Below are 18384 nucleotides of genomic sequence, written 5' to 3'. Positions count from 1 at the left end.
GGTTAAGAAGAGCCCCCCTCCCCCCCCTCCGGATCAGCACCTGAAAACAGGACCTCAGCTGCTGGATGCAGATTGGACATCCTCTCCTCCGAGGAGGGATGAGGTGCGAGTGTGTGTGCATGTACGTGTACGTGTGTGTGTTTGTGTGTGAGGGGATGATATGACTCGGCGCTAGGACCGTGGCTGTGTCAGTGCGCCGCAAATCCCACAAGAGAGAGAGAGAGAGAGAGAGAGAGAGAGAGAGTGAGAGAGAGAGAGAGAGAAAGAGAGGCTGTCTGTCTGCGCTGCGACTCAACCCATCACCGGCGGGGGAGGCTGCACCTTCTGCCGAGCACGGACCTGAACCAGCCCGGCTCGCCTCCGGAGCCCTCCATATGGGCTCACCATGCGCAGGATTCGGGCCAACGCCATCGCGATTCTGACCGTCGCGTGGATCCTGGGGACGTTTTATTACCTGTGGCAGGACAACAAGCCCCAGTCGTCGCCTTCGTCGTCGGCGGCGCAGACCCGCGGCAGGGGCCATGGGCAGAAGGGGGTCTCCGGCCGGCTGGAGATCCACCGGGACGACAGGACCATCCCGCTGATAGTGAGTGACAGGGGATAATAAAGAGAAAGGGGTGGAAGGAGGACTGGCGCTGCGCACGGTGCTGTCGCTGAAGGCGCCGAGCTGCAGGAGAGTGTGTGCTGCATGTTGATGTGTGTGAAACCTGGTGTGATGATGAGGATGGTGGAGGTGGAGGAGGAGGAGGTGGTGATGCACAGCTGGGGTGTCACAGCAGGAATATGTTGCTTTCTTCGGCTTAACAACGCGCATCACCATCTTCCACCTCCTCCTGTGCAGCCGCACCATCATTCTACAGGCTGTAGAAAAAGCAGTGCGCTTGTGTTTGAGTGTTTTCATGCCTCCCTCGAGCCACAGAGAACCTCGAGCACACGTAAGAGGCTTTCCATAAGTCCCGTGCGTCGTGCGCAAACGCCTCGTAGAGCATATCATGCTGTGAGACCGCGACAGGACTGCACATGTGAGGTGAAAAACACGGACAGGGCGCCAAAGGAGACATCATCGCTCAATCTCCTCTGCACCTCAGTGTGTCATTAAAAGGCCCCTTTCAGTCAGACAGGTCTGTTCTGCCTGTTGTTGCCTGCACGCGCCAGGGTGGAGTAGTGAAAATAACCTCTGGTGAACACTGACTGTGTGGTGGTCGTCAGGCTGTAATATCTCCATATTGCAACACAGCACACACACACACACACACACACACAGTCTGAACGGTGTGTGTGTGTGTGTGTGTGGTGGGTCCATGTCAGACCAGATTAGGAGGTTTTCTGCTGCATCAAGTGTAAAGAGATATGAGACCTGTAGCTCGTGCTTTTAGCTCGTGCTTTTAGCCCTGCAGGCATACAGTGATTCAGTCATTCATGAAGCCAACATGCACGTTGTTTTGCTTCTAGCTTCTCAAATATGATAAATTCATAATGTTTTCATTTTAATTGAAAGTCTCGTGGTTCTGGAGAGTCGGTCGGACAAAAGCCATCTGAAGAAGCCGCCTTGTGCTTTGATAACATCAGGTTTCACTTTTTTTTTAACTTGGGCTGCAACTAATAAAAATTTACTGGGTCAAATTAACTGTTGCTCAGATACCAGAATATAAATATAAACAAAGGAAATAATAATAAAGTAGAATATGAGAAGCAAGTAAAGGTAAATGCATTACACTAAAACTAGGGTCTAACTCGGCAGGGCATTCAACTTTTGTTTGGTTTTGTTTGCTACATGGCTTGCTAGCTAACGTAAAGAAATAGCCAGCTAGCTAACGTAGTAAAATACATTCTTGATTGGATAACGTTAGCTAATTCATCCAGAATATCAAGTCTGATCTGGATGGTAAATTGGCCAGCTTGGCGTTTGAAAATGATTAGGCTTTCATTTTGAAGAAACAAATGTAGCAAAGTTAGAGCTAGCTTGCTAACCATACAATGTTTTTGCTAGCAAAATGCTATCTGAGAGGATATATTAGTTGGCTAGCTTGCAAGTTATTTCACCAGCAAGCAGTTTTGATTTTAGCCAACAATAAATGATCTAGCTAACGGGTACAGCTTACGTGATGACGGTCAATAACACTCAGTTTTATGTGACTTGATGCCGACTGCAGTTCCCTTAATGGCCACTGGTGTCATTAGTGACAATAAATTCCTGAAAGTCCAAACAATACCTTTAATGTAGCCTAATAATAATTTCTTTTTTTGCAATTTCTTTTACTTTATGAATGAAGTTTCCCCATCTTTTCAGCCTGATACAAATCTTTGATCCTGAGAGATTATTAGTTAAAATTCTACGAGGAAATTAGCCTTCTGCAGCAAAAAACATTCTTATCTAAATGCTACTACTGCCGCTACACAACCCAGCCGACAGACAAATCAATTAGAAATGTTTATCCGACGGTACTTTGAGCAGCCAGTTTAGTAAATAGAGCACACTGGAGCCTCTTTCACAATTTACAAGACCAATAAAAGCGTCCCAGCTGTGGTTGAGGATGTGTGCCAACATGTCGGGATGTTTCGCTCCTCCAGCAGCAGCAGCAGCTTCATTAAAACCTTGTTCACAGGATTTAATAATTGAGGGGGCAATTGCCAAACGAACGGTGGGGCTGTTGTGGCATTTCTGCTCCCGGGCCTGCTTTAGCATGTTTAGGCAGAGAAAGAAAGAGGAAGCTGTGGTCTGCATCGGTGTGTGAACGCAGGCCAGGAGTGTGATCAGGGGATGCAGGAGCCACTTTGAGGAGTCTGATTTGAGTGTACAGGCCGATGCAGCAGGCTGCAAACTGAAGCTGACCCTCAGACAGACTTTAATCAGAGCGCTCTTTGAACAGTAAACGTTGGAGTTTTTCTTTTTTCGATCTTTGATTTGCTCAGCGGGGTCGTTCACCTTTGTCACCAAACTGAGATTTCCTCGCTGCAGTTTGTTCTGGAAATGAGACGTGCAGCTCAGCTCAGCTCAGCTCAGCTCAGCTCGGCCTGCAGGTCCAACAGTTCAACAAGGGCAGGCTGGGACACACTGAAGGGTCTGTCTCTCACTTTCTCCCTCTTTCTTGCTGACCCTCTTTCTTTCTCTCTTTCTCAGTCTGACTTTCAGTCTTTGGCTCGGTCCTGCCTTTTTTATTCTGTCCTTCCTTCCTTTTCTTGTTTCCTCCTTTCCTTCTTACCTCTCTTTCTATTGTTGTCTGTTTTTGTTCATATCTTCCTTTCTTTTTTCTTTCAATCTTTCTTTGTCTCTTTTTCTTTCAGTCATTCTTTCTTTCTTGAAGTTTTTACTGTCTTTCTTTCTTTTGTCAATCTGTCCTTCTTTCCCCTTTTCTGCCCATTTCTCATCTCTCTATTGCCATCTGTTTTTCTTTCTTTCTTAATGTCTCTCTTTCTTTCAAAACTTTCAGTCTTTCTCTCTTTTTCAGTCTGACTTTCAGTCTTTTGTCGTTCTGTCATTCTTTCCCTTTCTTCTGCCCTCCATATTTTCTCCTCTCTCTTTCTATTGCTCTGTTTTTCTTTCTCTCTCTCTTTTAGTCTCTTTATTCTTTCAGTCTTTCCTTCTTGCTGTCAAGCTTTCTTTCTCCATCTTTCTTGCAGACTTTCATTCATTCTTGTTTTCTTTCTCTCTGTCCCTCTTTCTTTGGTCATTCTGTCCTTCTTTCCCTTTCTTCTGCCCTCCATATTTCTATCTATTCTTTCTGTCTTTTTTATTCTCTCTTTCTTAACATTGCCCTCCGTTCTTTCTGACTGTTGACATTCTCTTCTTCTTCACCTTTTCTTCTGTCTTACTATACTTCTTTCTATCCCAGCCACTCTCTCTTCCTCTATTTTCTGTCTCTTTCTTTCTTTCATTGTGTCCTATTTATTTTCCTGTCTTGATTATCTTGTCTTTATCTCTTCCTTCCACCCATCCTTATTCCCTCTTTCTTTCATCCCTCTGTCCTTCCACCTTCCTTTAGTGTCTTCCCTTTACCTCTCCCTATTTTTCCTTTCATTTCACTATTCTTCTTTATTCTATCCATCCTCCTCTCATTTGTTTTTATTTACTGACTTGTTCTGTTTTCCTTCTTCCGTCTTTCTTCTCTCCTTCATGTCTTCCTTCCTTTTTGTCTTTATTTTATCCTGTCATCTGTCGTTGTATCCTCCCTTCTTCTTGTCCCTACCTTACTTCTTGCATCACTGCTTACTTTCTTCCTCATGTTTTGTCTCTCCGTTCCTTCTGTATCTTTTCCCTTCTTTCATTGCTTCTCTTAATACTCTTGTCTCCCTCTTTTCTCTCTCTCCCTCTCTTTTCTTCCCTGTGCCCGTTCATTAGCAGCATTAATGACATCATCTATGAAATCTGTTTGCAGTGGCTCCACTCTCTCTTCCCCTCATTTCCTCTGCTGACTGCTTTAATTTCCCAGCAGCACTTTCACTCTCATCCTGCAGAGTGTTTGTGTGTGAACAGAGCCGTAACATTCACAGTTATCAGGACCGCCTCTCTCTATCTCTGCTGTCACGGCTCCAAACATCAGCAGCGGCCATGTTGTAAACATCTGACCACATCATGCACATCCAGTCTGTCGGTTTGTCTTTGTCCTCTCGTGTATTTTCATGTGTGCGGCCAAAGTTTTTCCAGGACAGACACAGATTAACGTAAATTGCCGTCCTCAGATCCGGCCGTGACCGCCGGTTTAAGTGCTGGGATTTAAATCTGACTTACCGGGCAACAAGTTTGTGATTCGTCATGTGACCGTAAACACTTCACGAGAGAACTGGGTTAATGTGCCGTTAACAATCGCATCTGAATGAGGATTAGCTACATTTTCCAGCCTCCACCCATGCTGCACAATTTTTACTTTCTGCTATAAAACACTTTGTCCTTTTTGTCCTTCAAGCTCCGATTTAAATCTCTTTTTATCATCTGCAAATATATATTTATTTAAGTTTTTATATCCATTAGTTTAGAAATCAGAAGTTACAACATACACAAAGTAAAAGTCCTGCATGTGTGTCTACAGCCCCTTTTAACAACAAGGCAAGTTCTGTAAATAGCAAAGAATTAGCTGCACAGCTTGAGTTTATAATGACAGGTCTGTAGGTTACCATTCTTACTCTCTACTTCTTAAATTGTGCAGCTTAGTCAGCAGCCCTCGGCTTCAAAATATGATGATCCAAGTCCCTGCTTATCAGTTTGGCTCTGCAGTTAAGCTAGCAATAATAAACATGCAATGTCTGGTTGGACTGAAATAAGCGGTCAAAAGGACTACGAACATTTTAGGACTTTTTGACGTGCAACATTTCTTAACATGTGGTAATGATAAGGTTGCAGTTGAGGTATCTTGGTTGCTGGTTAAATGTAGGAAATAGGTCAGTGTTCTGATTCATTAAACACTACTGTACAAACGCTAGTTATCACTGTTGTGTAACTAATGCACGGTATTTGACTCACTTTGTCAAAGTGATAATGTCGAAGATTTTCATTTAAATAAATGTCTGTTAAGTCACTATCTGTCGCAGACTGAGGTAATACAATGGTGCCCATGGCCCACTGATGAAAGCCTTTGCATTTGCAGTATTACAGACTGGGTGACTGCGGTGACTTTCGTGAAAAAAAATCCCAAGCGGCGCCCAGTTAGTGACGCGTTTCCCATCACCCAGCAGTGGTTGGTCTGCCAGAGAGGGTAGGCGGAGCTAAGCGGCTGCCTTTCCGCTCTCTGCAAGTGTTGCGAGTAAACAGTAATCTACTATGGCTGTACAAACAAAGAAAAGATGGATGACTACAGATACAACTTCAACAATAAGTGAAAATCCAAAGAAGAAGAAACAAACTCGACGCTCAGATGAAGCAAACAGTCTGAAAAGGAAAGCGACCGTCAGTCAGGAAAATCAAGAGTTACAACCGGAGCCAACCGTGGACGTCACACATGCAGCACTGTCTGGATATCTGGGAAGTGTGCTCCTGCAATTACCGTTTATCTCCATAGGTGCCGCCAAAGAGAACGAAACTAAAATATTTAAGATTATAACTTTAAGTAACTAATATGATTCATGTAACTTATTAACTGTATTTAACGTAACTTGCGAATGCATGCTATGTAATTGACATTTGTTACGTAACTTTAAAAGAAGTCAACTTCTTAAAAGTTGTCTAGATTGACTGTTTCTCACCGGAATTGAAACCCTGGATAGTCGTGTGCATGTTTGACCCATTAATGGCTCGCAACCGCTACCCAAGGCAAACTTTAGCACTCTTTATAATGTCAACTAACTTCTAAACAATAAACTATAGTGGACAGTGTGCAGAAACGATGCTACAGGGTTACCTACAGCGTCAGATTACTATGTTTTGGGCCACTGAAAAAGCTGCCATATTTAAAGACAGACTGAGCACGACATATAATATACATGTATGTTTTTCTTTATGTGTTTGTGTAATTTAAATTCCTGTTAGCTGTTTTCCAAAAGAAAAACATCTTCTTGCACACGGTAACTTTGCTATAAGATTGAGATGCGTCTACATTACTGGCTGCTCAATTTGCTACAATGTATTGTAAGGGGGGGAGACTAACCTCTTGGAAGACGAACAAGAAAAAAAGGAGTTTCTTGACATGTAAACAGACCACGAAGAGGACTCAAACCCATCACCATGACATGAGATGACATGCTGTATGTTCTCGTTCTGTCATCACACACTCAGGGCCACAGCGGGGCTTCGTCTCCAGCCAATCAGACAGATTTGACTTGTTTGTGATCCGTCTTTTCATTCAGCCTGAAAGAGCCGGCAGACGTGTTCATCTTCCAGACGAGCTTCATATTTAATTCAGTGGACCGAGCCGCAGAGTGCCTTCTGTTATTTTTGTCTTACTATCCTCAGAGAGACATTTTTTGGAGCCTTTTATACTTAGTCATGATGATACTTGAGGATTACCAGGGGATAGAAGAGACAAGATTTTAGAAAGAGGTCTTAGTGAAACCTCTTTGTGGTCTAATGTTGCAGTTAGAAGTGGCTCTGATGAAAGTTAAATTACGTTTATATTATCTTAAGTAAGGTGATACTTACTAATAAAATAAAGCTGCTCTTCTTGTTTTAAAGGTTCTCTGGTTCACATCTGTCATCTTAAGCCATGATCACACTATTAGTCTTAGTGCTCCTTTCACATTTTTTGCTATGATTTGATTGTTTTGTTTGGCTGTTCACATTATTTCTTAAATGAGGCAAATATCAGATTCCAGTGCGAAATGGTCACAGTCCTCAATTGACCCGCAGGACGCTTTCAGAGACGTTGACGTTAAACATGGAGGCCACTGAAGTCAGAGTTTACGGTGTCAAGCCAGTGAATTCATGAGCAGATGATAAATAGGATGAGGGAAAGAAGAGAGAGACACACACACACACACACACACACACACACAATTTTAATGAAATGTTTTTGTGGAGCAAAAGCTGCTGTATCTGGATGAAGAGTCAGAGCCAGGAGTAGCGAGATTGTGACATTAATGGCTTCATGCTTTAGGATTTCAAAAACGACTTTTAGCTCTGTCTGTCGAGCCGGCGCAGTGATGTGAAGAACGACAATCTCAAGTGATGCTGAAGTCAAGTGAATTCCAATTATCACTGTTCAGACTGAGTTTGTATTGCAAGAAAACTGTATCAGTGGAAATAATGCTATTCACAATACAAGCAAAGAAATGCTGCTTAAAAATCTTAGCAAGCTAGTTAACGCCAACCTTTATTGTGCAATTAACATCTGTTGTGTTTGTTTTGATATCTCGCAATGTGACCTATTGAATTTTGAGAAATGTTTGTGTATCTGTGTTTTGTTTGGATCTTGAGCTAAAGGCAAAAACAGCAACAGGAAATTCTGGACACAAAACCGGAAATGATCTGCAGGTGCATCTGTAAAAGCTTTATGTGCCTGTCCCTTTAAGACAGTGTTGGATTATGATAACTCCTTTACACCACGTTTTGTATAAAAGGTGAAAACTCTGTATATTATCTTAACTCTCTACCCCGTTGTGTGAAATTGGTTGTTGCCATCACAGTCAGTCAATATGCTCAAACAAAGTGTGGTAAGTTTGTGTTAATAAGCCCAAAAAGTGACATCACAGGTTGAAGAGCTCATAGCTAATGTATCTGTAATGAAGACCAAGGGCACCATAACCCTAAAATGGGTCATTGGGATCTGTGTGGGGATGATAGAGACACACATATTGACTTGTGATTCTTTATTTAGTTTGGTTTAGGATGACTATTAGAACCCATAAAATTGCCAAAATTAAAATATAAATAAAAATATTTACAGTTTTAGTCTATATAGCTAATTTCTCTGTTTGTAGTAATTTTAGTGGAGGTCATTTTTATATCACTATAACCAGTTATGATATTTTAATGCTGAAGGTGATGCTTAATAGGGGGCGTGGTCGCGTTAAGTGACAGTTGGGAGCTGCTAGCTGTCTGCTCGGTGTCACCCCAGCTAATTCAGTCACTGAACTTAACCTCTTGGATGTATTTGTGTTGTTTGTGCCTTTTTTCATTCAAACATCGGACAAATAACGTGGCTAACTGTGCGGTTTGTTGTACCAACAGACCGATCAAGAAGTCTATGCTCCATTCTTTCCGGTGAGTGAAATTCTAGCATTATGTTATTTATATGCTAGCACTCATTAGCATGTATCATGTCTGCACGCACCTTACCTAGCTTGTTGGCGGCCAGTGCACAGGACTCAGGATTGCTGTTGGCTTTTCCACGTAGAGAAGACGGCAGACAGTAATAAGAAGGACGGTTATTTTCAGTTACTCGGTACGTGACGTTCACGCGCGGCTCGCTCTCTCAACGGAAATATGGACGAGCGAGCGGCAAGTTGCTACATTGCTAGCTCTTTCAGCTTCTTTAGTCTAATAAATGTACAACTCCGGTCAGCTACGACCACAGGCTTAATTTGTGGGAAACACGGTTGGAACTAGTTCATTCGCCGGCTAATGAAACTGGCTAACCCTCGCTACGGTCCAAAATTGCGGCGGCTAAAACCAACGACTGACGTCACCTGATTTGTAAATTGAGGTATTGGAAAGAGAAAGAAAAATGGCATTGTAACATCTCCATTACTTACAAGGCGGCTAACTGTTTGTCTTGTTATTGGCTCTGTGACGGTATTGTAGTATTGTTTTGGTAGAGCTTTAGTCTGAGAAGATTACATGATCATCCATCAGTACAGCATACTTTTGTCTGTGCGCTGCAGAGGTCTTTTGTGTGTAAATCCTTGAAACTTTGACGCTGCCTCCCTGGAGAGACTGAAAATGAGGTCACTCTCACCTGAACCTGTTCAGGAGCTTTTTCTAAATCCTCCAGCTACACCGACCTTTAATAAAGCAGCACAGAACAAAGCCCCATCCACTGTCATTTTCTTTTTCCCATCTGTCCATATCGCTGTTGCTTCCCATTGACAGGGATACTCTCATCTGCTTTTAATGTATTCATTAGCTGTTTTAACCTCCTGCTCATCCGACAGGACTGTTAAAGCTCCTTACAGGGGAGACACATTAATTGCTGGGGATTTATAGACTGTGCATTCAGATTTCATGAGCGTCCATCTCATTTTGCTCTGCTGGCACTGGCACGATTATCTGAATAAGAAAGTAGCTTTTACATTTTAATCACTTGGCGGATACTTCAGAGGGTCTTAAAAGTAGGTGCAATAGAAGAGCAAGGTTAATACTCAGATGAGAGGTGTTGCAGCAGGATTGCAATGCAGAGGACTTGTTTAACATGACTTTTAGGACATTTCCCTGGAACAGTTCGTTTGTTAATCTGGTCTGCTGAGGCTCGGGAAGTGGAGCGGGTTTATCATTAATCCAGATTTTTTTTTTTCTTCTATTCAGTCAGGAGTCGCATAGTAAAGTGCTTTTTTATTGCCATGGATCAATACTGTTAATCAAGAAGTTGATCAACAGAAATGTAACCAGCAACAAGCAACAGATATAATTTTTCTTCCTCAGTCTTATGTTTAGTTGTTTTTTTATGTGCTGATTTTAGACTCAAATGTATTCAAACCAACTGTGGAATTTTAGAAAATAAAATGCTGTCTGTTTGTTGAACAATATATCAAGACAGACAGTTCAAAAATTCTTTTTGTGCGGATGTGGCATGTGGCAGTAGATGTGGCAGAATAACAGTTTGTTGTCAGAAATGATGGCACTGAAGTGAAGGAGTGCACTGTTGACACCAAAAACAACTCGAGCTGCTGCGATGGCTCCTCTGTGTGTTTACATGAGCAACAGAGAGTGGGTTTGTGTTTGTGTGTCAATTAAATCCCCCAACATCGCTGGCTTTTTAATCATTTAGTGTTTCTTTGACTTGATTTTGTATCATTCACCTCTACTTAGATGTTGCTTTATTAGGTTTTTCCAGTACTTTTAAATTTTAAATAGTTCGGAGTCTAAATAACTAATACATAGACAAAGTTTTGGTATTGCTTCAGTAAAATGCTTCACCTGGCAGCCATGAACTGCTCTGTAATGACTGCAACCTAAACCCAAATCCAAATGTGTCCCATCTCAAGAGAAGGTGCTGTTTTTTTGCCACTGATGGGATCAGATTGTTATTTTAAAATTTTAAGTTACATTACAGAAAGGATCCTTACACAGATATACCTTACGATTGAAGAGTAAGATCCCCTTTTTAAACAAAAACAGCTGTTTCATTGCTCTCTTTAAAGCTACCAGACTCCATTGACAAAAACACTAATTTTACTGAACAGAACTGTACAGAACATGGGAGTTGCTGCTTCAATCAGTTAGTGTTTTTGTGGTAAAGTTTGGTACACAACTAAATTGTTGGCTCCAAAATAACCATTTAAAACACCAAAGTTACTAAATGATACAAACAAATAAACAGATCGAGGCAGCGGTAGACCAGCAATGTTTGTGTTGTGCATTTTAAAATGACTGTTTTTGTTAATGGAGTCTGGCAGTATTGGAAAGAGCAACAGAACTCATGTTTCTGGTTGAAAATACAGGTTCTAAGGTTGTTGTTGAAGAATTTCTTCCATTAATGTTGTCGGACACTAACATCTGATAACAATCTGAGCCTTTCAAATGCAGAAATAAACACTGTGTGGATGTACTTTGATTGGGAACATTCACCCACAGAGATTAAATTGAGGCATTACATCCCATTTTGTTGCTGTTGGCTGAAGCAATCTTCTGGATACTTTTTTGGACTTCTTAAAAATATGTAAAAATAGCGTCTAGTTTCCCCTGTTGAGCTTGTCCTTGTTCTTGCAGATGCAATCATAAACACACTTTTAATCTGTCCTCTGCAGGTGACCCAGCCACCACGGTCGGAGACGCAGGGCCAGCTGCTGGGCGCCCTCGATGAGAAGGCCTACCTGGCCGGGAAGCAGCTTAAGCCGGGGGATGATCCGTACAGAGAACACGCCTTCAACCAGCAGGAGAGCGACCGGCTGGGCAGCGAGCGTGCCATCAGAGACACCCGACATTACAGGTGAGCTGGATTAACACGTCCGCCCAGGTGATGTCTGTCTGGCTGCCTTGATCCGCACAAGTAGATCCAGGATTAATCTTTCTTGAGATGCAGGTGGATAATGGGTTTAAAATCTGTCCTTGCACTTATAGGTGGTTCAAGGGTCAAATAGGGAGATTTAATGTGAGAGTCTTAGTCTGACCGTCCTGACTCCTGGGTTCACTCTGTATCTCAGATGGAGGAGAGTGGACAGGAGGCTTGAAGATGTTGAAGATCTGGTTACATTTGAGAAAACATGCTGTAACTGAAGTGTCTTTGGTTGAAAAATATAAAAGTATTTAGAGATCATTTTTGATGGATTTTAAAAAGACAGACTTTTGTTGTGTTTTTAATGCTATATTGCTTATTTTGGTCGAAAAATAAATCCAACACAAGGTCAAACACACTGCGCTGATGGACCTTGGGTTTAATTTATGTTTTTGTAAAGCTGCTGTGTCAAAGGTGACGAATTAACCTTTAACTTAATTTTGTGTTTGTGCAAGCCTTTAATGATTAAAATGCACTGCCTCATAAAGGTGTACTATTTTATAGTGACTATTATTGTTGACATTTCTGTGCAAGCGCTACAAATACGGGGGCGGTCGTATAAGTTTGTGTTCTGGTTTGAAGCTTGTCCAGGGGTCCTTGAGTGTTAGCTTCAACTTGTTGCTCTTTGTTGATACAGTTTGTTTGTGTCTGAAATGATTTCGTTATGATTTTCCAGGTGGTTTTTCTTTACAAAGAAAATAATTCTGCATCTCTTCTGACTGAAGTACTGGAAGGAGAATATTTTGCCTCTGCCAGCTTTCTATTATTTATTTAGAAAACTAATTTATCAAAGATGGACAGGCCAACTTTATACTGTAGCCGACGAATGTTGTTTACTGGCAGGGAAGCTATCATTTATTCTTAGTTAGCCGTACAAGCAGGAAAAAGGTTGGCTAAGTGCGCGTGCTGTTTTAGAAGAGTATCCTGTAATTGAGGAATAAACAACAAGAACAAATCTGACTTATTCATAAGCAGAACAGAATTGTAGACAAAAAACAAGCTCAAAACTCAGTTACACACAGGAAAATGTATTGTTTTCAGTGTTTGCTATATATATAAAGTTTCAACAGTAAATTCACAAATCTACAGAAAACGTATCCCAACAGAATGATTTTGAAGAGTCACTTCACTCAATATTCACAAGTTAAAGGGGGCAGATGGTCCAGATGTAACCTAACTCTAACCCTAACTGGACACAGCTGCTAATAACAGCTGCCCAGTATGTTCGTGTTCGGGGAGGAACTATGTCTAAAACTGTCTCAAACTTGACTTTTTCAAAGTTTCTTATTATCATTTTTTTCTCTGCAGGTGTGCATCTCTGAATTATGATGCAGACCTCCCAGCCACGAGTGTCATCATTACTTTCCACAATGAGGCTCGCTCCACTCTCCTTCGCACCATCAAAAGGTAAAGATGTCAAACACAGAGGGTCTGTTTACACAGCAACAATAACACTGACTTATGTTTTATTCCTTTTCTTTATCGCTCTGTTTCTCCCCCTCAGTGTCCTGATGAGAAGTCCTCCATCCCTGATTCAGGAAATAGTCTTGATCGATGACTTCAGCTCTGACCGTGAGTTTCTGCTTTGAGCCAAAATCAGATCTTGCTTTTTTGATGTTTCTGGTAGTTTCGTTATCGCACAAATTACATCTGATCATTTGTATGCCTGTTTTAGATATTTTTCAAACACAACATCTTGAAAGCAGCATCTTATTTCCTCAAAATATTTCCTGGGGTTTTTATTTTAGAGGGTACCAGGCCTTTGAAGCAGAAATAAATTAGAGACATTCTTTTAGTTCTAATTCCCTCCGTTTGATAACTGTTCTTGGTCACATTTGATGCTGCAATCCATGGCAAGTCTGTTTGGAGTTTGTTTTCTCGACATTAATCTAAATGCATCCCATTACATCTGTTTGGGAAAACACTGAGATCTGCAGCAAACTGAGGTTTGTGTTGCAAGTATCTAATGAGGAGATGCTACTTCTCCTAATTCCTTGTAAAATTGATTGTAAATTAGCCCTGGATTTATGATTAACTTTAGATTCCCTGTTAAGTAACTACATTATGCATTGGAAACAAACCGTCTCAAACGCCAAAAAGCCCTCTAGCATCGCAGGAATGGTTCAAATATGGTACTTCAAATTTAGCTAGCTGCTACCCTGTTGCACTTGTACATTAAAGTTAAAAGTAAACAGTAATCTACTATGGCTGAACAAACAAAGAAAAGATGGATGACTACAGATACAACTTCAACTTCAAAATCTGCAGAAAAAGAAACCAATTTGACGCTCAGATGAAGCAAACATTCTGAAAAGGAAAGCGGCCGTCAGCCCGGAAAATCAAGAGTTACAACCGGAGCCAACAGTGGACGTCACACATGCAGCACTGTCTGGATATCTGTGAAGTGTGCTCCCGCAAATATCGTTTATTGCCACAGGTGCCGCCAAAGTGAACGAAACTGAGATCTTTGAGATTTTAACTTTAACAAAGTGCGCTGGTAGTGACCAAAAACAAAGCGAAAAGCAGAGTGCGTTTTGGAGTTACATATGTCAGGTGGACAGAAATACAACTATAATGTTTATCATGTTTGTTGTTGCTGCTGCCCAACAAAATGAGTTACGAGAGGTTACAGGCTGATGCAGCTCAGTATCTTTTGATTTTATTGGTATAGTTAGAAAAAAATATATTGAATAAAGTAATTTAGAAACTGTCCACCAGAATTATAGGCCTGGCAGTTTAGAGAAGGCTCTGAAACAGTATGTAGGCCATCACGTAGGGAGTTGAATTCTACAATTTCACAGCGAGGTGGCTTCTAAAAAAAATCTAGTGGGCACTGTGGGAATTTGGAATCGCTGTGTTTCTAAAATCCTGGCTGCAGCCCTCGGTGCCAGGTGTTAAGCTCTTTTCATTCTGCCATCTGCTGTGAATATGTGTGATGCAAATATCACACAGGAATGTTCCAGCAAACGAGAAGGCCAAATCAAAGGAAAATGTAGATGGCGGGAAACGCCAGGAGACGGGAGCGGCTTTGAAGCTGTGTTACACTGGTGTCTGATATCACAGAGCAGCAGACTTTGAAAGGGAGTGTCCTTAAATATTTGCTCTTCTTTATTTAACTCATCAGTTTTGCTGCTGAGCGATGAACATTAACAAAGCAATTTAGCATATTCACGAGGCGGCCATTTTTCTCTGATGCTCTGGGTGGGCAGCTCAACCACTGTGGATCTAACATTACCGTTTTCCTTCCTATTGTATCATGTAACACTGTGCGATGGTAATAGCACAGGAGTGGTTGATTGTTGTATCTGGTACCTAATGTATTATCAACTATGTTGTTTTTGCATACCTGGAACACAGCCGTACCACAGGATTTGATCTTCCCGCTCTGAGCAAGACGTCAGGGGAAAATATGGCCGCCATGTGAATATGGTGGATAGCAGTAAAAAGCTGGAGCTGCTACCGCCATGTGAAACTGCTTATTTTTTATGTAAAAGCCAATAAGTAATCTAATTGACCTTGACATTTAGGGGAAAAAAAGTTAATAGCACCATAAAATGCAGGTTTTGTTTTTATGTATCAGAGCAGGACGGAAGGATTAGAGGATAACCAGTTTTCAGTAATTATTCCTCTTTGTCAGCTGAAAACAGCAGAGTTCCACGAGCTCATGCTGCACACTGTCTACCGGGCCTCCTGTAATTACCACCACATGCATCTTCAGTCTGTGGGAAGGGCACAGTGACCTACATTCACTGTGTGCACGCTCTACGTGCACACACACACACACTCAGTGGTGTCAGAGCTGGCCAGACATCTAAACAGTAGTGTCTGAGCGCCAGAAGCAGCCGGAGCTCTATTAGCTTACTAATGCCCTGTTTGCTCTGCCGCTGCAGCAGCCAAGATACCTGCACGCACCTTGAACTGCCAGTACAATGAGGTTAGAGCGGAAACAGTGAATTATAACTGTGTTTTGTACTTGAGCAAGACTTTTAACCTCCTCTCGGTTTTGGATTTTAATTTTCAGCATCAGTTGTCAAAGAAAACTGCTCTCTATCCAGTTTGTGGCTTTTACTTTTGACAGTGAACCAGTAAGCCTCCCATTAGCCGACTGCTCTGCTTCCTCCAGCTCTTCTCGGTGGTCTTCCTGTGTTGCCACTTTCCAATGCAGTGTTTTAATGAAAGTCTCAGTAATCCCTGCAAAGTAAAGTCAAATAAAACTGCTGATTAAGTTGTGGTTTAAAGGCAGGAGGGCGAGAGTGTTCTTCAAAGCCTCAAATTACTCCATGATGTTAAAAGCATGGATTATTTTCTTTGACGTTGAGCACACAGAGAGATGCAAGCTCTTTTCCAATTCCTTTTGAAATTCATTGCATTTGTAAAGGCAACATGTACGTTATAAACATTATAAAGATAAACCTGATTTTATGTGCTGCACCAGAGCTTAAAGCAGCAGTTCACTCCTGGAAAAAAAACACTGTTAGTCAAAGCTGGTGTTCTCTGTAATCGATAGAAGCAATAATATTTGAAATTGGCGGCATAGCTGTGGAGAAAGTTGCACAAACAGCTCGTGGTTTTGCCCATTCTATATTCCTACAGCACCCAGCGTGCATTGCGTCCCTCACTCTGAAAGGAACGGCGCAGTGAGAGACGCTGGAGTGAAATACGACCGTTTTCGCTGCAGGCAACGGCTCAGAGCGGGACAGAATCCGAAATACAACAAGAATGTACCGGGGGATCGAAAAATCTTCAGGTCTGCAGTCTACATTTCAAACCTGACGATTTTGAATGGGACATGACATCGGAGGCGGGTATCCTAGATTGAGGAAGTGTAGCTTAGCAAGCTCCCTGGAGCAATGCATTTTCACTCTCTATCTGCTTCTCCAACGGGCCCTGGAAAACCTACGCCAGACTATGTAAAATGCGTCATCTGGCGGAGGTTTTCCAGGGCCCATTGGAGAAGCAGATAGCGTCCTCCAAAGGCACAGAGAGAAATTGCTTTTTTTTCCTACCATAATGGCACTAGCTCCTGTAATAGCATGATAGGACTGAGGTTGAAAATCGGCAAACTGGCCCTTGAAAGCCAATCTCTATTTAGAGATTCACTCAATAGATGATTGGTTACAAGATTGGCTTAAAGCTAAGTTTTATCTCATCCTTAGTAGGTTCCTTTTTTTCCCCTTCATAAATGTGGAATCGTTTTTTCTTAGAATTTTTAGATGACATGCACTAAGTGATCACAGACCAGGAGTCGAGCCTGCTCAACCAACTGAGCTGAACCAGCGTCCTGGAATCGTTTAAATGGTTTCTTTATACACAATCCTCCAGCCAAACCCAACATCCATAAAGTGAATTTTAAGTTAGATTACTAGTAGATGTATGTCACAGAAAAGCGTTTGATGCCACACCGATGAAGGCACAATGCCTGAAATCATTTGAGAAATATATCATGCTAACAGCATATAAGCAGAATATGTCTGAGAGTTTGGGAGGCAGTGAGGTGAGGCAGTGAGAGTAAGAGCTTATCGGTCAGTTGATCTGACCCGGCAGACAGACGGCTGGAGGAGGTGGTGTTGTTGGTCAGCAGGAGCGGGGAGGGATAGACCCGCCTGAGCGTAATCCTATTTAGGCTTGCCTTAATCACAAGGACACCGTCACAGGCGGTGATCTTTACTGCGAGTCCAGACGACAGCATGTGACTCCAATTGTGTCGAGACCGGAATAGACACCAGTTAACACTCTGTGCAGCGAGTACAAGGACGTAATGGCCTGTATGGTGTTTAACTGACAGGAAATCATGCACGCTGTGGCACAAATCACATCAGTCAACTTCCTAAGCAAGGGACATTCCCACATATACAGTACATCATTTTTTCTTTAATGAATTCATTACTTTATTGAAATTGCTTTATTAGTTTATTTGTTGTAGTTTTCATCAGCTGTGAGAAGCTCTTGTATTTCAAGTTTGCAATGCATTATGGGAAAGCAGCTCCCATTGACCAAAACCTTAAATCTGTAAATTTTTGTATGGAGTCTGGCATTTAGACATTTTTCCTCTGTGATATTATTGAAAATTCAAAAAGACGGATAAAAGCAGCACACAGTATTCTGTTGCATTTGATTATATAATCTTACCAAGCACACACGCGTGCACACACACACACACACGAACACGAACGAGCAAACACACAATCTAGTTAAAAGTATACAACATCTGCTCAGTGGGAGTGATCTGTGACTTTCTGCTCTTCTTCTCTGAATGGTTTAAAGCCCCTCCTCTTCAATCTACACACACGCACACACACGCACACACACACCAGCTGTCCCCTCCTCATAAGCACCACTAAAGCACTAATGCAACTCCTGCTCTCTCACACACACACGCCCCTTGTGATTTGGCAGCTTAAATGCAAACAAACAGGTTTGTACACACCACAAATGTAATCATGGAGGATTACAACGTGTCATGATCGTGTCCTGTCGACGTTAGGTGGTACCATGGTCGAGGAGGTGGGGGGGGGGGGGGTCTGGGGTTTGATCTAACCACAATCCCCCAGCAAGATCACACTCACTCTCTGCTGCTAATGCTAATCCTTTCGGGCGTGGGAGTGTGTTTGCACCTGTGTTTGCGTGTTGTGCTTTACATCGGAGCAAACAGAAAAAATTGCACAATAGATAACATTTTGCAAGATAAAGGCTGTAATATTACTCCAAAGTAAAAGCCAGATGAAAAAGATAGGTCCTTTAATTCCCTTTAAAAATACAGAGAGAGCATCAGCAAATATCCGTGTAAGAGATTCCTCATGTGGAA

General features: G+C 42.0%; 1 protein-coding gene across 1 annotated transcript in view; it reads left to right on the top strand.

Annotated features, from left to right (window-relative positions):
* The first annotated feature begins 298 nt into the window (after positions 1 to 298).
* Positions 299 to 18384, top strand: part of galnt16 (UDP-N-acetyl-alpha-D-galactosamine:polypeptide N-acetylgalactosaminyltransferase 16) — a 48220-nt gene continuing 30134 nt past the window's right edge. The window contains exons 1-4 of the mRNA XM_069661470.1: positions 299 to 586; positions 11332 to 11513; positions 12888 to 12986; positions 13084 to 13151. Coding sequence (XP_069517571.1) covers positions 386 to 586; positions 11332 to 11513; positions 12888 to 12986; positions 13084 to 13151 — 550 coding nt within the window. The 5' untranslated portion in view covers positions 299 to 385. The remainder of the gene's footprint in view (positions 587 to 11331; positions 11514 to 12887; positions 12987 to 13083; positions 13152 to 18384) is intronic.

The sequence above is a fragment of the Semicossyphus pulcher genome, unplaced genomic scaffold (genome assembly GCF_022749685.1).
Source record: "Semicossyphus pulcher isolate SPU_LCO1_2020_fin unplaced genomic scaffold, fSemPul1.0.p SCAF_14, whole genome shotgun sequence".
Taxonomy (NCBI): Eukaryota; Metazoa; Chordata; class Actinopteri; order Labriformes; family Labridae; genus Semicossyphus; species Semicossyphus pulcher.
This window is presented reverse-complemented; position numbering and strand designations above follow the sequence as displayed.